The sequence below is a fragment of the Manacus candei genome, unplaced genomic scaffold (assembly GCF_025592945.1).
Source record: "Manacus candei isolate 608988 ecotype Guabito, Panama unplaced genomic scaffold, ASM2559294v1 h1tg000053l, whole genome shotgun sequence".
In the NCBI taxonomy this organism is placed as follows: Eukaryota; Metazoa; Chordata; class Aves; order Passeriformes; family Pipridae; genus Manacus; species Manacus candei.
Window position 1 is genome coordinate 3,716,863 of NW_026138101.1, and position 22,291 is coordinate 3,739,153.

At 58.6% G+C, this 22,291-nt stretch overlaps 1 protein-coding gene across 4 annotated transcripts; it reads right to left on the reverse strand.

The window, feature by feature from the left end:
* Positions 1 to 2,673: 2,673 nt before the first annotated feature.
* Positions 2,674 to 21,714, reverse strand: NDRG4 (NDRG family member 4). Of its 4 annotated transcripts, XM_051801781.1 has the most exons (17): positions 21,554 to 21,714; positions 17,836 to 17,927; positions 17,374 to 17,418; positions 11,295 to 11,400; positions 9,901 to 10,021; positions 9,588 to 9,650; positions 9,322 to 9,382; positions 8,934 to 9,020; positions 8,781 to 8,837; positions 8,346 to 8,449; positions 7,776 to 7,832; positions 7,633 to 7,684; positions 6,884 to 6,931; positions 6,609 to 6,644; positions 6,363 to 6,414; positions 5,649 to 5,687; positions 2,674 to 5,025 (listed from the first exon to the last, which is right to left on the reverse strand). In XM_051801781.1, exons 1-17 carry the CDS (start codon positions 21,588 to 21,590, stop codon positions 4,871 to 4,873), a joined length of 1,212 nt encoding a protein of 403 aa, XP_051657741.1. In that variant the 5' UTR covers positions 21,591 to 21,714; the 3' UTR covers positions 2,674 to 4,870. The 4 variants fall into 4 exon arrangements, with proteins under 4 accessions (XP_051657741.1, XP_051657742.1, XP_051657743.1 ...); XM_051801782.1 differs by lacking the exon at positions 5,649 to 5,687; XM_051801783.1 differs by lacking the exons at positions 17,374 to 17,418; positions 17,836 to 17,927; positions 21,554 to 21,714 and adding an exon at positions 13,542 to 13,717.
* Between the last annotated feature and the right edge of the window lie 577 nt (positions 21,715 to 22,291).

The window sequence follows — 22,291 nt, forward strand, 5'->3', positions numbered from 1 at the left end:
CCCGCAGCGCCCGCGCTTCCGGCCGGCCCGGGCACCATGGGAGCTGTAGTTCCACGGCCCGGCCGTCACACCCCGGCCCAGCCGGCACACCCCGGCCGCAGAGGGGCTTGGAACATCCAGGGGGTCCCGGCCGAGCTGAGCTCTGGGAATCTCGGGGTTCTCTGCCCCTCTGCTCGGGCCGCGCCTGGAGCGCTGTGTCCAGTGCTGGGCTCTCCCCAGTACGAGAAAGACAAGGAGCTACGGGAGAGGGTCCAGCAGAGGCCACAGGGATGATGAGGAGTCTGGAGCACCTCTCTTACGTGGAGACACTGAGAGAAGAGACAGAGAGGGGATCTCATCAATGCATATAAATATCTCAAAAGCAGTGCCAAGGGTGCTGTGCCAGACTCTTCAGTGGTGCCCAGAGACAGGACAAGGAGCAATGACCATAAACTAAAACACAAGAAGTTTCACCTCAATATAAGAAAGAATTTTATGTTGAGGGTGTCAGAGCACTGGAACAGACTGCCCAGGGATTCTCCCTCTCTGGAGACATTCACAACCCTCCTGGACATGTTCCTGTGCCACACGTTCCTCTGGGTGACCCTGGCTTGGCAGGGGGGTTGGACTCGATGATCTCCAGAGGTCCCTTCCAATCCTAACAGCTCTGTGATTTTGAGGGCATTAAATGCTTCCAGCCCTCTCTTTTCAGTGGTGGGCATGAATGTAGTAAGGCCTTAGAAAACCATGGGAAATGAACTGTTCTTTAAGCTTTTTGCTTTTGGGTGTCACCACCTGATCTCGGGGATGAGACTTTTCCTCGTGGCCGTGTTAGTCAGAGCTCCCCCATGGCATTTGCTGAAGGCCTGTCTGGAGAGGAATGCCTGGCTGTGCTAACACCCACGGGGGAGGCTGTGGGCTGCCTCACCTGCCCGGCAGCACAAACACAGTAACCTTTGCCAAGCCTGGCTCACCTGGCGACACAAACACAGTCAGCTGTAAAGGCTGAAGCATTCCTGGCCAGTGAATTGGCAGGAATCTGCAGTAACTCTGTCCTGGCAGCCCCTGTGCAGCTGTGACAGATGGAGAGGGAATGACTGTTCCCATTGCTCAGCTGCTTTTGATTCCCATACTTGTATGCTGACATATTCCTATCTATTTACATAACCAGACGCAATTATCAGCATTTGTATCAGCACTGTTGTCCTTTGGCAGGTGTTTTAAACCAACGAGGCAAAGGCAGTGCTGGGTAGAGGCTGTGAGCACTGCAGACCACACCAGGTGGCAGTGCAACCCCACAGAAGCACCACAGGCTCTGACCCTTTGAGTCGCATTTTCATGCACTATTTGAGGCACTGACCTATATGGCTCCCTCACTCCTCACTAATGGCATCCATATCTGGCCAGAAAAAGCAGCCTGAACTTTTTTTTTCTGCCCTGCTGCTCCTGTCCCTTTGCAGGTTCCCCTGAGGAATTACATGTATTAAATTATCTCCTCCTGCTAGAAATAAAAACCTGTGCATCATCAAGAGCCAGTTTTCATGTGAGTATTACTGGCAGTATTAAAAAAAGCTGTGACCATACTTTCTTGGGTAAACATAAGGGAAGAGAAACTTCAGTGACGTGCTCACTTCTGGTCCAGAAAGCTGCTAAGATACTCCATAGTTGACTGAGTGGTGAGACGTGCCAGATCCCAAGAAAATAGATTATTTAAGTCAGTATTTGAAGTACAGAAGAGGAGTTTTAATCTAGCAATAGTACTGTAGGAATAGATGTTAGTTTTCTTTCTGTTGCAGTCTGTTAGCATTCAGCATCCAGTGCTCTGTGAATTGCATTCAGTCAGAATGTGGAAATCATTTGTCTGACAGTTATCCCATCCCAGCCATCTGTATAGCACAAAGTATGTCCTGAATGTGTCCAGCAGCATTACAGCATTTCAGTGATAAGGGTGTACAGTGTAACACCCCCCAACCCACAGATGAGGCTCACCCTGGCCATGGGGGGCAACCAGCAGACCCCTCCAGGCAAGCCAGCCAAGAAAGGCTCCTGGGCTGCCTGCCCAATTCTCAGCTCAGTCTTGGCAGTCTGCATTCCCTCCCCATGTGTCCAGGCTCTTCTCTGCCCACCCCAGGCAACCATGAATGTGAAGAGGCTCTGGGACCCTTTTCAGGGACTGGGACCAGTCTGGACCTGTACAAGGCAGACATTGACACACTGGAGCAGGGACAAGGACTAGGATGAAAGGAAATGATCCTTCCCAGGGAAGGCTTCATGCATTTGGAAAGGGCTATGGCCTGGAACATTCAGACCTTGATGGGGAGACAAACAGGAAGCCTGCAGTCCTGGTAGAGGACAGTGAGGCTGGATCTCCCAAGGATTCTGCTCATCCCCTGAGTTGTGCAGCCATGTGTCTTTTTCCTCCCCAGTGGGCACCCCTTGGAACCAGTCTCACTGGGCTACAGGTGGCAGCTTTCCAGCCTCCATCCACTACTGACATATGGGGCATCCCAAAGCCAAAGCACCCCACAGCTTCCCCACTGTGCACTGTGGGGTGCTGGGCTTTCCTCCATGGGCATCCCTAGTGAGGTTGGTGGACAAGGTGTCCCCTCTTCTCCTCCCTGCCTGCCAGATCTCTGCAGGCAGGCCCCAGGTGGGCTCAGACCCATTTCCCTGCAGCATGTTACAAAGAGCACAGCAGGTTCTCAACATCTTTATTAGTTTGTTGGTTTATTTCCAACACAGTAAATCCTCTCTACAGCAACAGGTTAGTTAAATCTGGTTTACATATTGCTGTCTCATGAGTGCTGCAGCCTTGATGCCGCTGTGACAAAATCAGGCTGCACTCAGACAGGAAAATGCATTAAATTCCGCTGTGACTGGGAAAAAAGGAAAACCAACAAAAATCAAAAGAACAAACCACCAGGGAAAAACAAACAAACCCACCAACAAAACCAAGGTGAGGAACTGAAGGCGAGCACAGCCACACCACCTCCAGGGAAACCACACGGCACTGCTTGGACAAGAATGCGAGGAGGAGTGAACCCAAAAACGTCAGGGACTGGGCAAACCCTTATATATATATTATGTATAGGTATTTATATATATATATCATCTGGAAAGACACGCTGAAAAAACAAGAGATCGCAGCAGTATCTACCATAAAAAGGAGCTACGCAGCTTTCAGAGTCACACCAAGGAGGAAGCACACAGCAGAACAAAGTGGGGGACAAACGGGGACACTGGTGTTTTGGGGTGGCCTTTTAATTTGTGAGGGGTCGTGTGGGGCACGGGTCTCAGGGCCAAAAGCCCTCCTACACCCGTTGGGAGCCCCAGGGCCTGTGTGTCCTTCACTGGGGAGCACAGATGGGGTCGGGGTGGGGGGGGACACGAATGCTTTTGTATGGCTGGGTGGGACCTGCTTCCAGCGGGCTGGTTCTGCTCGCCCAGATGGTGGCACCCAGTGGGTTCCCTACAGGTCCCTGCTCAGGTTCCCCATGGAACACCTACGAAGACCTGAGCACCCATCACCAGAGCCAGGGCCTTACCTGTGCCTTACACCGGGCGCAGGAGGGGCTGGGCTCTGCTGCTCTGGCAGCTCGGGCCAATGGTGGGTTATGGGATGACGTGGATCTCCGTGCCGACTGTGAGAGACCAGATCCACCCGGAGTCCGGATGGGGCCCCACGGCTCGGGGGGAGCCAAGCCCTTGAGAGACGCCTCGCTCAGCGCGCAGGCGGAGTGCCGGAGGTGGGGGGTGTGGATTTAGAGGGCCATGGTGGGTCTGGCCAGCTCTGTAGGCAAAGCCAGACACTGGTGTGCTCCCCATGTCCCATGGGTCACCCCACACTGCCAGCACCTTGCGGGGATGCACCCTGTGGGGCAGAGGGTGCTGAGGGTTCCCCAGCATGGCAGGGGGAGTGTCTCATCTTATTGCTAATGGCTCCAAGGTGGTGACACCCACAGGCTGTGGCAAAACTGGAGGTGGGATTTGCTGTGTGACATCCCCAAAACCAGTGGTCTCTGGGCCCTGGCAGCCTCAGCCCAAGAGCTGGGAGGAGAACTGACAGTGTGACAGGGACCAAGCAAGCTCACTGCCCCCTTCCCGGTGCATTTTTTGTGGCAGGCGGTGATTATCCTTCTTGTAACAAGGGACCAAGGAAGTGCCATCACAGGCAAGGGCGTGGGCAGAGGCAGGGGGACACTCATGCCACCCTCCTGCCCTGATGGCTTATGGAGCAGGGCTGACCCCTCTCCATTTGCCCTGGGGCAGCCCTCAGGGTACATGACTAGGGCAAAGAAAGTTTGGGATGTGATTTCTCACAAGGCTCAGCCAGCTCTGGGGCAGCAGGTCCTGGGTGTGTTGGGGGATCCTGTGCTAGCTCTCCCCAGAAAGGGCCATCAGGGAGAAATGGAAGCTGCACCCCTAAGAGTGGACCAGTGACCTCCCAATAATCGCTGCTCCCTGTTCCTGTCTTCCTTTTGACTTGGTCAGCCATCAGTTGACCTTGGGGGACCAACCTACCTCCTGTGTCCTCTCCACATCCTGTTCCATCCCACCATCCCGTCCCATCCCCACATCCTGTCCCCATCTCACCACCCTGACCCTGCTGTCCCATCCTGGCCCTGTCCCCCTGCCACCCACCCTCCCAAGCCGGGGCCAAGCCGATGCTAGGGAGGGTGAGGACCAATGCAGAACCATGTGTGACTGCTGGACAAAGCCCCTCTCCTTCTCCTGTACCAGACAAGGGGGTGAGGCCAGCGGCAAAGAAGACAAATTGACCCCAAAGAAGCGAGGGCCCTGGTGGAGGATGTCCACGGGGCGGGTGGGTGCTGGCGGGATGCTGACGGATGGGAGATGGCTCTGAAGGAGACGTCGGTGGCGGGCGTGGACCTCAGCACGATACCTCCATGGTGTGGTTGATCTGCCCCATGGCCTCGGTGCTCTCCGAGTGGGTGCAGGCACGTGGGCGGGTGCCATCCACAGAGCTGGCGCTGGTGAGGGAGGCCGTGCGGGAGCGTGCCAGGCGGGTCATGCTGGCAGATGGCACTGCACGGGCACAGAGAGACGGCCAGGGTGCTCAGCTCCCTCCGAAAACCACCAGCACCTGAGCCAACACTGCCACCGGTCCCGCTCCCCAGTGCGAATGAGCCCGGGCACAAGCTTGCAGCAAGCAGTGCTGTGGCAACATGAGCAGCTCCAGGCTGGTAAGGGATGGCAGGGCAGGGCCGGGTGGCCCTGGGACAGGCTGCACACCAGACCCACTCCTGGGCATGCAACCTCCAGGCATCAGGCACTGGGGACCCCCGGCTGTCACACTCCAGGGAAGGAGCGAGCTGGGATGGGAACTCCCCCGGCTCCCCAGGGTGTGCAGGGAAGGTGACACCCTCCCCCAGCCAGGATGCCCGACAGGCACAGCTCCTGGACAGCTGGAGGAGAGCACAGTGGACACGCTGCTGAGGCTGTGCCTGCATGGAGGGGGGCTTCTCCAAGTGCCATTTCTCAGCCCCCAGCCCTGGCTCAGGCAAAGCGGAGCGAGGCAGTGGGCATCTGGCTGGGAAGGGCCAGTCCTGCACCCAGGCTGCTCCCAAAGGTGCCCAGGCAGCTCGAGGGCACAGGCCAGGCAGGCACCATGCAGCAGAGGGCATGGGCTGAGCAGCTCTGAGCAGTACCTGTGCCTCCACTCAGCCTCCGATCCTTCAGGTGGGTGACTTGCAGGGGTGGAGCGGGAGAAGGGCAGGGAGGGCAGAGAGAGAGCATCAGCCCTCTCTGGGCTCCACTGAGCCAGGAGCCCCCACCCAGCCCCAAGTGTGCCTGCACATGGACCTGCACATGGGCACACAGAACTGCACACACACACACACACACACACACACACACACACACACACACACACGTGCAATGGACCTGCAAACACACACGTGTGCACATGGACTTTTGCATGCACGCACAGGTATGCACAGACCCAAACACATACACACACGTGGTCATGGACCTAAGCAAACACATGTTCACACAGACTTGTGCACACCGACTTGCTCGTCTTTGTTGCACACACACAGCCCCTGCTTGTGCTCACACAAACACACACACGTGTGCACACTTGCACAGAGACCCTGTCCACACACGTATGTACACACAGAGCCCTTGTACACACGTCTGTGTGCACACAGAGCCTGTACATCCCGTGCCCCTGCAGACACACAGACAGACATGATCCACACCTGTACATACAGAGTCACAGACACATGCAGCTCTCCATCAGGATGGACACACAGCAGTGCCAGGCTCCTCTCTGGCAGCAGGGTCAGCACACGTGCACACAGGCACACACACATGTGCACACACAGCCCCACGCCAGCCCCACGCCCAGTCCCGGCACTCACTGTAGCCCATGCCTTGCAGGAAGTACTTGAAGGCTTCGGTCAGCTTGCCTGGCTGTAGGGAGAGAGCTGGCTGAGCTGAGGCAGCACCAAGGCTGAGAGCCCCGCTCAGCCCCAGGCCACCCCTGGCAGCCCCTGCACAAGACCCCTATGCCCTCATCAGCCCGTTCCCAGCTAGCCAGGGACAGCACCAGTACATGTCTCAGAGCCCAGTATATCCAGTTAACTGGGGAAGTTGTGGGGGCTCACCTGTGTGACCTGAGGCAGCCCACCGGAGTCAGCCATCTGCAGAGAGAAGGTCCTGCTTAGTTTGGGAGGGTGTCTGTACCATCCACCATCCCCTGGCACCCACGACAGAATGCCACTGCTGGGGCCACCCTGCTCTCCCCGTACATCCCCAGCCCCAATGGCCAGGAGGGACCTGGAATGGGGAGATGGGGACATTCTGCAGCCCTGGGGCAGAGGGCAGTGGGGCACTTCATGGGCAGCAGGGACCTCCTAGCTGCCCCTTGCCACTGGCCTACCTTCAGGAAGGTGGTGTTGGTGGGATCCAGCTTGGAGTTACACTCCACCTGTGGGTGAGAGAAATGACATTAGCCCTGAGCCAAGCAGAAGTTGCCCACATGTACCCCCAATGGCCCACAGCATTCCAGCTGGCATATCCCACCCTAGCCAGGAGGAGACAGGACACTAGGCGAGCCGTGAGCCTGCAGAATGACCATCCTGTGCCATGGGACAGAGGGGACTTTCCTTCTACCAGGCAGTGTCTGGGTGAGGGCTGGAAAGGGAGCTGAGGGTGGCTGGTGAGGCATTCCGTGTGTCACACACGTGTGTACACACACACAGGGGTGCTCATGTGCACGTTCACAGAGGTTCATGTGATGGAGGAGGGGGGCGAGTGTGCAGTAACACCTCCCATACAAATGTGGCCACCTGCACACTACTGTGGCTGACTGTGCAAGGGTGGACAACCACGTGGATGTGTGGAAGGACCCCAGCAGCTGTTTGGGTGCACGAGGCCAAGCAGGGAGTGTGCCCGTGTGCCGACACATCTGAGTGGGCACACTGTGAGCACGTCTGGGCATATGAAAAAGGGGAGGTTTTCCAGGTGTGGCAACCATGCACAGATGCATGTGCACAGGTGCCCACACGAGCACGCTCCCACGCAGCTCCCATGGGAGCTGACATGTGTCTGAGCAGGCAGTGAACATGTGCGTGCCCACGCATGGGCATCATCTGTGTGCCACCCGACAGGCACTACACCATCACTCACCACCCCCTCTTCAGCAGGCGCGTTGTCTCCGACCACCAGCATCACGGGGCAGCTGGAAGTGAGAGGAGGAAGGGGCACAGTCAGGGTTTGGGCTGGGTGAACTCCACTGCCCTGGGACCCCTCCATGCCAGCACAACTCTTACCGCAGCGTCTTGGCATTGGGTACAGTCCCAGGCCGGTTGATGTCCAGGTCCCTGCGGCTGATGGAGGAAAAAGAGGGCCAGCGTGAGCCCATGGGCAGATGCCACCACCAATGCCATAGCACAAGAACTGTGGCACTGCCAGCCCTTGGAAGCAGCACCCAGCCTCGCTGTCCCAGCACCTTGTGGAAGTGTCACAGTCATCCCAAGCAGAGCCCATGCCATGGGATGCAGCACCCAGCAGAGTGGCAGGGCTCTCAACCCCCTGCACACATGGGACAGCATCTCTGCCCCCTTTCCCAGGCCTGTGCCAGCATCCAGTGCGAGAGGAGACCAGGGGATGTGCACCCATTGTGGTGGGCTCTGGGACATGGCAAGCCTCTGGCACAGGTACCACTACTCTCACATCCCCAGCCAGCAGTGGCAGACAACTTTGCACTGCTGCCTGCCTATGCTGGAGGTGACAACAGGGTGATGACAGCACCCAACACAGGTCTGGGTCCCCACAGTGACCTCAGAGCCACCCACCAGCACCGCACCCTGGCACAGACAGGGGCTGCCTGCAGCACTCACCTGTTATACATGTTGAGGAAGAGCTGGAGGTTGAACTGGTTCACTACGCTGCCAATCTGCTGCCGGTAACTCTGCACCAACTCCGTGTTGTTCATCAGCTCTTCCTGTGCCAGGAGGGAATGGAGATCAGGTGTCAGGGGCATACCCTGCTCCCCCAGTCCTGCTCATGCCATGCTGGTCAGCAGGGACAAGGAGGAGGATGCTGGGCAATGCAGCTGGGCACAGGGGTGCTGCACACCCAGGCAGGACATGGGCATGAGTCACAAATTCTTCAAGGCTAATCCCCAGGTCAGGCAGGTCTTGACTAACCCTGACCCTGAGCATGGGTCAGGTCCAGAGGCACTGCAGCACCTGGAAGGGCACAGCCCAGGTGACCCAGCCGGGTGCTGGGTAGGGGGCTGGTGGCAGGGAGCTGGCAGGATGCACAGCCCTTACCTGGCTGAACAGGTGGGACAGGACGATGTCCGGCAGTGTGCTGGTGAGGCCAGAGAGCTGTGGAGGGAGCACAGGGAGTTACAGCACTGCCATGGCTGGCTCCTGCCCCAGGGAGCCGCCAGGGCCAGCAGGAGGGGTCAGGTCCCTGCCCACCTTGGCAGCTGCCCAGTCAATCCAGCCTTTGCCATTGGGGTCGATGTTCATGAGGACCAGTCCTTCAACCAGGTCAGGGAAGATGAGCTGCAGTGAGCAAGAGAAGAAAGGCTCAGAGGGGAGGAAAGATATGCCCTGGGCAGCCCCCACCAGCGTCACTGCACAGGCATTGCACAGAGCTGATGTGGTCCTTGGAGCGATGGGAGACCTGTGGCGAGACTGCCCAGACACCACGGCCATGGCACTGCCATCCTGGCCCCACATCCCTCCACGAGCCTTTGCAGCAGCAGAGACTGCCTGGAGGTGTCAGCTCCTGCTTTTCCCCATGCCCTTGGCTGACAGCAGGTACCAGCAACTCAGGGCCAGCCCATCCCAGCCCCAGGCTCACCGCAAACTTGGCCAGCACGTAGGCTCCTGCCCCAACACCGATCCCGATCACGTACTTGAACCTGCAAATATGGAGAGGTGGGTAGGGTGGGACAGTCAGCTCCAGTACATGTTCCCTGGGACATCCCTCCACCCACAGCATTGGGCAGAAGAAGATTTGCAGGCTGCCAGCTTACAGGGACAACTCCCAACCCCAAACCCTTGCTTTCTACCCCTCTCCCTGCCCAGGACTCTCAATCAGCAGCCATGGAGGAGAGGCTGACTCACCCGAAATGCTGCACCACACTGGGTAACATGGCAGCCAGCTGGTCCATGGATGGATACTGGTACCTGGAGGCACAGAATATTGGTTATGGACCCTGTTCAGAGTGGGGTATCTGGGGCAGCTTGCCTGCCTGAAGTGGGCAGGGAAATGCCACCCACTTGCAAACCACCCCATTGCTCACCCTGGGCCAGTCGTCTGCCATGGGCTTTGACACAGTCTGGAGAGACCCACAGGCAGGGCACGACTGCCAACCCAAAGGACAGGGAGGTGACATCCTGGTGGGCACAGTGGGCCACTGAACAAACTGGCACCTACCCCTGAGGGAACTGTGAGGCTCCTGCCTGCTGGCCCGGCGCATCCACATGGCACACCACAAAGTGCTTCGTGATCTCCTGCATGTCCTCGTAGTTGAAGAAGGTGTTGAAGCAAAGCTTGTCTGTCAAAGGGCAGGCAGAGATCAGAGACCAAACACCCTGGCACTGGGGCCTGGTGGGTCAGGGGAGCATGGAGAGAGGCTGCATGCCCTCCCTCTGCCCTTCAAGCAGGAGGTGAGATGCCACCAAAGCCATCCCATCCCCTTCCCTCCACGCTCCTCATCCCTGCAGCAGAGACCACAGCTGCTGCAGCAAGGGCTGCATCCCTACAGGTGTCGGGAGGCACAGAGATGGACAGACACAGCCAGGAGGATGAGGAGTTTGGGGTGAGCCTCACTGATGAGCCTTGGAGGGATGGGACTGGGGGATTCAAAGCCCAGGGCCGCAAGACCACCCAGCAGGCAGTGGGATTAGCAGCCTGGAGTATTTTTGGCCCCATCCAAAATCCCCAGAAAGGGCTCAAGCAAACATGGGATTTAAGAAACAGTTGCAAATCTGCCTGCTTGGAAACGGTCAAAGAAACAGGCACAGTGCTGCTGTGGACAGGCCCCTGCCATTGCAGCAGGATACAGACACTGCTGGGGCTTGGAGGGGTCCTGCCCTATGGCATCAGTGCCAGGATATCCCTCCCAGAATGTGGGATGAGGCAGTTGTAGGGCCCATTGCAGCCAACGTGACGTGTACCTGGACACGACAGAGCTGCTGTGATGCTGAGGCAGCTCACGTTGTGTGTCAGTGACTCAGCCTCAGCTGCCAGCAGAGCAGGAAATGCTTCTCCCTGCTCACAGGGAATTGGGCTTCCTGGCTCAGCTGGAGGGCACAGCCCAGGGCAGGGGTCTGGGGTGCAGGACCAAGGCTGCAGGCTGATAGAAAGTACAGCGTCTCCACATCCAGAGCCTCTGCCCAGGGTCACTCCTTCCCCTCCTGACAAGGTCCCTCCTTCTCTGCCATTCCCAGTCTCTTTTGTCCCCCACTACATCCTGCTGCCAGCTGGGTCCATGCTCTGAATACCAACAGGCTGGTGGTGGTGGCAGCAGTGGGGACCAACCCTGCACCCCCCTTGTGCCATCCCTGCCTGGTGTGGGCAGGCAGACAGACAGCACCAGGGCAGCCAAGCACTCCTGGCTGTGCCTGGCCTGGGCTTTGGGCTCTGAGCATCCAAACTCTCCCCATGCTTCCAGATGCCTGGGGGGACCGAATGCAGCCGGGGAACCCTCCATGGGAGGAGGCAAAGGAGCTGAGCCAGGGGTTTTGGCCCTATGTCCTGGCACCCCATGCAGCCTTGGGCTCACTCCCACCTGCCCTTGCACCCTGGGCCCAGGGAGCAGCACTCACGGTTGAGCCCCACGTCGTGGTACGTCAGGATGGCCGGGCGGTTCCCCTTGGGAGAGCCCCGGATGACCACGTGCAGCAGCCCATAGGGGGTCTCAATGTCATGTTCCTGGGGGAAGAGGAGAGATGGGGTGATGCCCACCTGCCCTAAGACATCCTCTCCTGCCCTGCCATCACACCCTTCGCTGGGTGCATGCTTCCCCACATGGCTGGTCCCATGGGAGGACAAGGGAAAGAGGGGCAGCTGTTCCAGGGAAAAAAAAACCACCTTTGGGCATCCCAGAGGTGGTAGAAAGCAGGACAAATCACATACAAATGCTCCCAGCTTCCATCAGCTCCCAAAGGGAAGGGAAGGGATGGGAAGGGAAGACTTTGGATAAGATCATAGCATTTAGGATTGGACATGTGTATCATGGGATGGGATCGCAGGGTGGGATCAAGGGATGGGATCCAAGAGGGCTTGAGAAAGGAGGATCATGGGATGGGACAGGTGGACCACAAGACAGGACAGGAGATCTTCGAGGGCCTGGGACTGAGGAAATTTTGGCAACAGGGTGGGGCTTCACAGCATGGCCTAGCTGGGAAGTGATTCGCTGTGCCTGGGACAAACAGGCAGAGGTCAGAACCCAGACACCATTCCAGGAAACGCTGCAACCAGCTCCCAAAATTACAGCTAAAGTAACTTTAGAAACCTTTGGTCTGAAATGCCAGTGCCCTCATACAGAGAACAAGACTACCCCGTGTCTCAGTTTCCCTGTTTAGGAGGGCTCCAGCCTTGCTGCCCTGGCCCTTGTTCCCAGCCAGCAAGGGAAACCAAGGCTGTGAGCCCAGGTGCTGCCCAGGGACAAGGGACCAGAGGTCCCCTCCAGATGCTCACACCTGCCAGCCAGTCCACTGGCAGTGACCTAGAGGCTGGGATCTGGTGGGTGCAGGAGCATCATGTGCTGGGCAGGGCCAGGCAGGAGATGATGGCAGGGTGCCCAACCATCACAGACCTCACTGCTGGCACCAGCAGCCCCACGGATGGGCTGGTGGGAGGGGAGCAGGTACGTGGATGCTCACGCGGGTCACGCGCCACCAAGGACTCTGAAGGACACAGGCCTCGGGTGGGAGGAACCGCCTCAGGACAGGGTCTCCTCACTGCAGTGCCTCCCCTCACCGAGATCTGCTGTCCCTGGGGGAGCACAGCACCTGAAGGCACCTCAAGGACTGTGGAGACAACTCTCGGCCCCCAAGGGCACCTTGACCCCACCAGCCCTCATCCACAGCTGTCCTTCCACCCCCTGCAGCTGCATCGTGCAGCAGTCCATGAGCAGGGACATCCCTCTGCAAAACAGATTAGGAAACTGAGGCAGAGGAAGGGCCTGGCCCAAGGTCACAGAGCAGGAGGCATCCATGTGTTCTGATCCTGGGCACAGGGCTGCCTCCTTGCCATCACCATGCTCACGGTCCCCATCAGAGCCCAAACAGCTCAGCCTTCAATCCTACCCCAAAATCACATGCCCAAGGTAGTGGATCCATCCTCAGCACTGCTACCTCCTGCTCCCCACCCCCCGCCAAGCCAGGCACATCCTGCCCATGGTGCAGCCTCTGCAGCACCGCTGGGTACCACAGCCCTGCCCTTTGCCGCAGGGATGCTCTCTGGAGGGGAGAGGCTGGGGATGCAGGGGATGCAGGCAGCAAGGAGAGAGAGGCATAGAAAACCCACAGCCCCAGCGAGGAGGGGCGTGCAGGTCTCAGCACCAATAGGTGTCTGACAGAGCCCACCCATGTCCAGGTTACCTGCTCACCGCTGCAGTGCTCCCACCTCACTCACCAGCCTGTTGCCATCGGGTGTTGCCATCACCCAGAGGCCGGAAAGCAACCGAGGGATTGCTTCAAAACAGCAAGAGACCTTCTCCCTCTGCAACCCAGGGGGTGGGGAAGGGGCAGTGAACCCCCCCATCAGCACACAGCCCCAGCACGGGACGCAGCCACTCACCCTCAGCCTCGGCGCAGCATCTCCGCCAGGCTCGGGGAGGACACGCTCAAGGACAATGCGTCCCCAAAACCTGCGGCACGTCAGGGATGCGGCAGCAGGGCTGGGGGAAAGAAGGGCTCCCCAGCAGTGGGTCCCTCCTGCCTCAATGCCTGACTGACCCACAACGAGCCCTGCTGGGTGCAAAGGCCCAGCCTGGGCAAGCAGGAGAGACACTGGGGCAAAATTCCCTGGGAAGGGAGGGCAGCGAACACGGGGACGGCAGTACCTACCCCATCCCAGCACTCCGGCATGGTGAGGAAGTGGGTGGATGAGGATGCGCTGGCAGTGTGGGCCAAGCACGGGCTCCCGGCAGTGCAGAGGGCTGGGGCGAAGCAGAGCTCTGCGCTGGCTCAGCCTCTCGCCTCGATTTATAGCGGAGCCCCAGCCCTGCGCTAAGCCCTCCCTCTCCCTTCCCCCTCGGCAGGTTTGGCCTCCATTGCAGGCGAGCGCCGCGATGGAGCCAGCACTCAGCCATTGGCTGCCGCGGGAATTATTCATGCTCCAATTGGCCCCAAATACCCTTGTTTATGAAGAAAAAACGCCTGGCACCGTGCGGTACCTTCTCCATCTTCCCTCTTTCGGCAGACAGACACAGGCGGGGTGTCTGGACCGGGCTGCACTCGCACCTCTCACGACAGACCCAGCACGGTCAGGGAAGAGCCCATCCATGCTCCCTGCACCCACTGCACACACATGGAACCCAGCCCCACACAAACATGCACAATCATGGTCGAGCCCACAGCCAGCCAGGCAAAGGCCCTGCAGCGATGCACAGGCAGCACACACAGATGGACATGGGTACACATGAAACAAGCAGGAGGAGGATGAGGCAGGCGTGCTCCATGTGTGCACGTGACCACGCATGTACATGCACAGGAACACGTACCAACATGGGCACACAGGGACCAGGCAAAACCACATCTGTGCATGCAAACCTTGGAAAAATTGATATACCTACTGAAGCACACATACCCCACAAAATACTTGTGCACACCCCCCACGGGGCCAGGCCCAGTGTGTCTGTGTCAGCACATGTTCCTGTACACGTATGTCCATGGTCATGTGCATACTAAGAGCACGCCTGCTGCATCCTTCTCCCGTGTGCTTAGCATGTATGCCATGGCCATCACTGATGCTCAGGGATGCACAAAAACCTGCACACATGCAGAACCTCGGACATATGTGCACAGAGGGGCACACACATGTACACACGTGAACACTGCACAGACACCTCTGTTACCTTACCCAGTAGCACAGTCATCCCACCTGCTGCGGGATGATGGCAGGCAGGGGAAGTGCAGGATTTAGCCCCAACCTGGACATCGCCAGTGGCAGGTAAATAAGGCAAAGGAAAGGCAACCCAGCAGCACCAAGGGGTTGGATCCTGTCCCTGGACTGACACATGCTGTGCACACACACACACACACACATACACACACACACGTGTATCCCCATGTGTACATGCATGCAAGCAGATGGTTTCTTCCCTGATTCCAACAAGGCTTTGTGAGAGAGCAATTCCATCTGCCTGCAACTCTCACCCATGGACAGCCTCGTGCCACCACAGCCCCAAACCCCCCCAGCAATCTCTGGGTGCCATCCCCTTGCACCCTGCCTGTCCCTGCCCATCCCAGCACCACTGCCAGCTTTGCAGAACTGGCACAAAGCTGGACAATCTCAGATGGAGGAGTCCCACGGCTGTGTGAGGAAAGCCCAGCTCTCAGGTGGTTCCTGGCACAGGTACAAAGCCATTCACACCTCCAGGTGCCATTTTTGCTTTCCCCAGCCCTGCTGCCTGAGCAGCCACAGCCCGTGGGAAAAAAACAAGAGATGCAGAGGGGCAAAAAAAGACAGAAGGTGGCAAAGGAGAGGAGAGAAGGGGTGGAAGAGCCATGGTGAAGTAAAGCATGAAAGCAAAAGGGTTGCAGGGAGATGGGAGGGCTGAGCAAGGCTGACTTTGCTTGAATAGCATCAAATGGGATTGCCACCCCTTTGGCTACTAGCCCATTTGCCTGGCGGGTGGCCCAGACCTCCTGCTGGATGCAGGGCATCCAGGTCTCAGGGCACCTGCCCCTGGCACTCCTGCACCTTGGCTTATGTCAGCAGCCCCCAGAGCTTCACTTCAGCTGGCAGCAGTGGGGGCTTCCCACTCCCCACCACTGCCCCAGCCAGGCCTGAGCATCCTGCCAAGGGAGCAGTGACTGGCTCTGGGGAGGAGCAGAGGGACAGGGAAGACTTAAGCTGGGGGATAGATTGAATTATCCCAAGGAGGTGAGCCTAGAAAATAGGGTAAGATCTCCCCAAGGAATGGCAGGCAGCCCCCAGCCTCTGCACAGAGCCAACCTGCAAACGCCAGGGTGGGCAAAAGGAGGGGGTTGCCCTGGCACAGCCTGAGAAACTCATCCCATTCCTACCCTGAGGCTCTTGGATTGGAACCAAGAGGGCACAGGGCCCGGTTGGCTTGAGAAAAATTTCGTTGATCTTTGCCCAGTTCCTTTTTTAGGTCCCGAGGGGATGGAGACGCATCACTGTGGCATTTGCCGCCCATACCCATTCCACTTGGCACCACCAGGGACGTGGTTCGGCATCACCGTGGGCCTATCCCTGAAATACTGGCATGCAGATTGTCCTGGGAGGGTCACTGCTCTTTAGCATCCTGAGTGCCAACCAAACCCTGCCCCAGCACAGCTGAGCAAGAGTCATACTGGTCCTTGTGGTGCTACTGGGAGGTCTGAGCAGCCTGGCACGGCCACCTCCCTCTCCTTCCACATCTCCATCTTCCTCTTTGCCCTCATTTTGGTGATACCAGATAGTTTGGTCTCCCCTCCAGTGGCCAACAGGAACCCTGAGCAAGCAGAGGAAGGAGCAGCCCAGCCCTGCACACCCTGCCACTCACAACCCCAGCATCTCACCAGCTTTGGAGCTGCTGGAAAGGGCACCATTTCTTTTCTGACCACTGCCATTTTTTAATTATTTTATGGCTTTCAAGAGGGCCACAAGAAGTCTGCCACTCTGTGAACCACAGCAGCCACCACGCAGCATCCTGACAAAAGGTCTCATTCCCTGATCAGCATCCTGCCACCACAAGGTGACAGACACCAAGCAGAACAGCACCAGAAGTCTGGGCACTGATTTGGGGCTGCTAAAACAGGGACCTGTGCTCCCCTGTCCCTCTCCCAGGATGAATGAAATCCAGATTTATTTTACCCTTACAGGTGCTGTTATTTCAGCGCCAGACCTGTCAGGGCTCAGCCAGCACCACCCAAGCCCACCCTCCCAGTGGTCCCAGTTGCTAGCAAAGTGGCAAAATACAACCTCAAGTCAATTACTGGTGTCCCCTGGGAGAAGGGATGCTTTAGGAGAGGGACAGGCAGCAAGCTGGGGTCTGGCAGCCCAACTACCCTCCCTCCCTATCGTCCAGTCTCTGCAGAGGGAGCCTGGTGCTCGATGAGCCTGGGCAGAGGTATGACAGGGACAAAGACCAACAGAGGAGCCAGGCATGAGCTCTCCCCACCACGATCCCTGAAGCCATATTGTGGGGCTCCTCTGGAGAGGTGAAATGGAGGTACAAGGCAGGCAGGTGCTAGCCAAGGGAGCAGAGGGGCCCTGTTCTCCAAGAGAGGTGGGTGGTACAGGGGGTAATGCCCCAGCCCTCCAAAAAAGAAAGAGGCTTTCAAACATCCTTATGTAAGCAGGGAGCTGGCATTGCCCAGGAAACCATTGCCATGGCAATGGTAAAGGGGCTGGAAAAGCAGCTCTGCCTTCCTGAGAAGAAATTGCCTGTTTTAAAGGTTTTGTCCCCAGCCCATGGCCAAGTGCCCACCAGCCACATCTGAGCGCCAGCACAGAGCATGGCTGGCAGCATGTCCCCCATCCCCTCCTGACAAGGACCACGATGGATGTGCAGCCCCATGCACAGGCACCAGCCAGGCACTGCAACCCCATGGAAGGAGGGACAGCAACGCCCCCGGGTCCGCTCAGAGCCCCGCAGCCTTCCCCAGCCACAGGACGCGGTCCCACACAAGACCCAGGGTGGGGGACATCACCCATGGCTGGTCCTACCTTCCAGTCTGTGTCCACAGTGGAGAGGAAGACATCTGAGTTCTCCTGGGGTGAGAAGGAGCAGGAGAAGGAGCCATTAGGGACCTCAATTCCGCAGCACCCTCTGCCCACCCAGCTCCCAAAGCCCCCTGACAACACAGGCACCCACTCCCCAGAGCCCACGCATGTGCACACATACACCCACATCTACAACACCTGCACACAGGTGCACGCACTACCTGTGTGCACACACACGAGTGTGTATGAGCATGTATGTGCCATGTCTGCACACACACCCCCCATCCCGTCAAACCCGACCCCGCGCTCACCCACACACACTGCACACCACACATGTGCACATACGTGTGCCCAACACCAGCACACATGCACAGAGTACCACACATGCCCCATACCAGCACACAACCCCTCCCAAGCACCTGCATTGTGTGCAGGAGCTGGAGCCAGTGAGGTCACCAAACTCACCAGCTCGGCGTCCTGTCCCCGCAGTAGCGGCTTCTCCTCGGTGAAGCGCAGCTCGTGCAGCCCTGCCATGGTCATCTCCTGCAGCAGCAGCCCTGCCCAGGGCAAGGGAGGTGTCAGGGCAGGTCCTGCCTCTGTCCCCTTCGCCCCAGCCCTCTGGAGCCTTTTGGGATGGGACCCAAATCAGCTTCACTCCACCCAGCTACCATGGGAACTTGGTGCTTCAGCTTGTCCAGGGGCCGCAGAGAGCCCCTCCACTGAGAGCTGGAAGCAGGCACAGTGCCTAGATGAGCTCAGCTCCCAGCTCCTACCTGGGTCCAGTTCTCCCAGTTAAAGACAAACCTGTCTCCAGGGCACAGTTTTATGCAAAGTGAGAGACCAACCTCATCTGTCCATGCTGGTCACCTCATAAGCACCAGGGCAAGAACATCCCAATTCCCATCCCAGCCTTCAGCATCGATCAAAGAGAGAAATTCCAACTTTTTGGCTGGTTTTAGGTTGCAGATAGGTATGGATGGGACAGAGGAAGATCTCCTTGCACAGCCAGAGCAAGGGGCGATGTTTCTCAGCCATGCCGGAAAGGCAGAGGGATGTTCCAAGCAGAAAGAGAGCAGAGAGACAACCTGAAGTTTGTATAGTAATGGGAGAAAACAGAATGTGCAGCCTTTGCTCCCAAAGTCTTCTCCTTGCCCATGAAGCAGGTGCTGGCCAGCCGGCACCTCAGCCCCAGGGCTTGCAGGGACAGACTTTTCCATGGAGCTGCTGCTCAGCAGCACTGTGAGACTTCGTGCTGCTGACCAGGGACTTTGTACCCCCAGTGCTGGCACTTCCACAAACACCCCCAGGCACAAGCCCAGCTCAGAACCAGAGGGATTTAAGGAGATCAGCAGCTGGCTGCGCACAGAGGGTGACAGACATGGGGACACAGGGAACAATCCTGTGTATAGATGGGATGGGTAACTGGCAAGTCCCAGTGCAAGGGGATTATCTGCACTCAGGCAGGATCCAGACCTCAGGCATTGCCTTTGCAGCCTCTGTTTCTACCCATTTCCCAAGGCCAAGCCTTCAGACAAGTTGTTGCTGCTCCAAATCGGCCAGCATTGATCCCAGACCCTCTCCACTGGCTTCCCACCCTGTACAATCTCCCTGGACATAACAGGGATGGTATGGGCTGTGCTTGCACCACAGCAGACACAGACTCCACTCCATCTGCACAGCCTCAGCCAAGCCTGCTCCCCACTTTGTCCACCTCCAAACCTAGATCAGCCTGGGCTGACAATGTGGAAAGTCCAAGCAATGCCATGAGCATTGAAAGGGCCCCACGAATACAGGAGCTGGTCATAAACTCCCCTCTAAAGCCAGCTTTTGCTCATCTGACCGGGTTTTCTATTCAAAACTCAAGCAGGCTGTGCCACCTGCCTGCTTTCTGCAGACACGGCACTTTGCCTTGCTCCTTGGGAGCCATCCAACAATCCAGAACTGTTTGGAGGGAGAAACACCACTGTGAAGCCTCTCGGGAGTCCCAGGGCACCCAGCACCAGCAGTCTCCATGCACAGAGGGTCCCTCCAGGCCAGAGGCCACACAAAGCCCAAGGGAGGAGAAGTGCCTTCAGCCCCACAGGGAGTGTGCTCCAGGCTGGGCTGCTGCTGCTGGAGAAAGGGCTTCGTGCATGGGGAAAACCCTGGCCTGCAGCCCACCAGCACAGCTGAGACAACACAGCCTGCAGAGCCACCGACCCAGCAACCCCACAACCCTGGGGTAAAACATGGGAGAAAAATGAGCCTCACCGATAGCGGGGTCTGGAAGGGAGCAGGAGCCGTCCCGTGCTGCCTGTGCCAACAGCACTCAGTGTATGGTGAATGCCTTTATTAATTAAAGCCTCCAGCTAATATGGGCGGGAGGGTGGGTGAGCAATGAGCAAAGGCCCCGTGACCTTGCTCCCGTGGGGGGGCACAGCTGGCTCGAGAGGGACATGGCAGAGCCCCGCACTAACCAGCATCCTCAGTGCACGATGGACAGTCACCTGAAGTGGTGCTGAGTGTGGGAGCAGAGGAGGGATCAGTACATAGGGGAGTCCCATGGGTGCCAAAGGCTGTGAGCAGGGTCACAGCCACTCTGCCACCTTCCCTGTGTGCTCTGCTTCCCTTGCCAACCCTCATCCCTGCTCCTGGCAGCGCAGCAGTGGGGCTGTGGGCAGTCTCACCCAGCCCAGTTGGGCTGCTATCAGTGAGGAGTGCTGGTGAGGAAGCCAAAACAACTTGGCTCCCATCTCATGCCAAGGTAATGTGTCCAAAAACAAGCCCCTTTCCTTGCAGCTCACCCCAATCCCCTCCAACAAGCACCCATTCACAGGGTGCCACCCCAAACGCACCCATCTCTGCTCCCACTCTGCCTTCCCAGTGTGATGCCACCATTTCCTGCACACAGCTGGGATACACCTCTTCCCTAATTCCCAATTAGTCCCAAACTCAGCAGGACATAAGTGCTTTGGCCCAACAGGGCCCTGGCACTGCATATGTAGATGGGGTCAGGAACAGTCATGCTGGCTTACCTTCCCCAGGGATCTGCAGCCCACTGCTGGATTATTGGAGGAGAACCAGCTCATAGCACAAAAATATATTGTTGATGTTATTGTTATTATTATTATTAATAATAATAATTATTATTATGCTGGTTGGAGGGCAGGGGTCACTCAGATGTTGCACCAGCCTCACAGGAGTCTCCCCACTGACTACCTGTGTCCTGCCCTGGCACGGATGCGGCACCCACGGGATGTTGGCACGGATACTCCAGGCTAACTGAGCAGTGTGCAACAGACGGGGAGGCAGAGCTGGAGAAGTGAGGGCTGGCCCCTGCCAGGCAGTGAAGCCAAGGCAGCCTCCAGCAAGGCTGGGAGAGGGAAGAAGGGAACCTGCAACCCAGTCTGAGACACGGCTGCATGCCCACAGAATTGCCCCCCCCCCCCCCCCCCGAGCAGGAGCACTGTGTGGTCCCCACACTGTGGGGAAAACCCCAGTGTGACACAGCCTGGGCCACATCCCGCCCCACCAGTGCAGGGTGAACACCCACAGCTTGCTCTGCCCCCATGAGGGGCACAGGTCTTCACCCCAGCAGCCTCCACAACCCAGCCTAACAGTGTGGTGCAACTGGGGGAAGCAGAAACGGGCAGCCACACCACCAGAGCCACCAGGCCAGGGGACCCGGTGCCACTGACGCAGGGGCTGAGCATCGCAGGGTCGGGGAGGGGTGGTGGCAGCGGGGGGCTTTGTGGGGGCTCAGGCAGTCTCACAGTGGCTGTTGCTAAGAGCAGCCTCCTTCCCAGCCCAGCCCAGCCCATTCCTCGGGGCACTCAGGCAGCCAGGAGACTCCCGGGGGAGGCTGTCTGAGGAGCAGAGAGGCACCGCAGGGATGCTCCAGCAGTCCCCCGGCTGCCTGCTGTGCCGCCCCCCCTTGCCAGGGGGCTGCCGGCTCCGTCTCCCCTTCCCCCAGCGCCACCGGCCTGGGCTTTCCCCGCTGCAGCAAGGCATCAGCCCCCGTACCCCAAAAACGATCCTACGGGCGGCAGCCCATACCTGGGGGAGCAAAGGCAGCGGGCCAGAGGGGTGGGGGGGCAGCTCCATCTCCCAGGCAGGGGCTGAAGGCTCCTACTCCCCGCACCCCATCGCCCCTCCTCGCTTCTCCCCCCTCCCCGCTGCCCAGCACGGGGGGGCCGGGCCGTACCTGTCAGGAGCTCGATCTTGTGCCGAAGCACCTTCATGCCGGGGCGGCGGGTCCCGGCGGGCGGGGCGGGGCGGGAGGGGCGGCGGCGGCCCCGGCGCGGGGAGCGAGCGGAGCCGGAGCTGGTGCCGGAGCTGGTGCCGGAGCCGGTGTCGGTGTCGGTGCCGGTGCGGGCGTGTGGGGCGGCGCAGGGGCTGGGCTGGGCACGGCCCCGCCGGCCGGATCCTCCCCCCGCCGGCGCCCGAGGGGAGGGACGGGGCCGCGATCGGGAGCGGGGGCGCCCGGAGAACAGCGGGCTCGGGACGGTGCTGGGGGAGGAGGGAGCGAACGGGAGATGGAGGCACCCTGGGGGTTACACAAGGGATGGAGGCTCCCTGGGGGCTACACAAGGGATGGAGGCTGCGGGGGTTTTCACGGGAGATGCAATCATAGACGCTGGGGGGGGGGGGGGCACACGTCATCCTGTAGGGTACCATGTAGGTCCCAGAGCTGGACCGTGATGGCCAATGGGACCAATAGGTCCCTGTGGTTATAGGGTCGCAGGAGCAGGGCACAGTGGGAGCCTTGGGGAGCCCCAGGTATGGAGCCTGGGGTACAACGGGGTCTGGGTCTCCCCGAGAGCAGGGGGTGGTGATAATCAAGATGCTCGGGGAGGATCGGGGCAAGAAGGGGCCTCTGCAAAAGTGATACCTGGAACACGGCCATTATGGCTAAGGGGTCTAGGGAGTCCTAGAAAGTGGG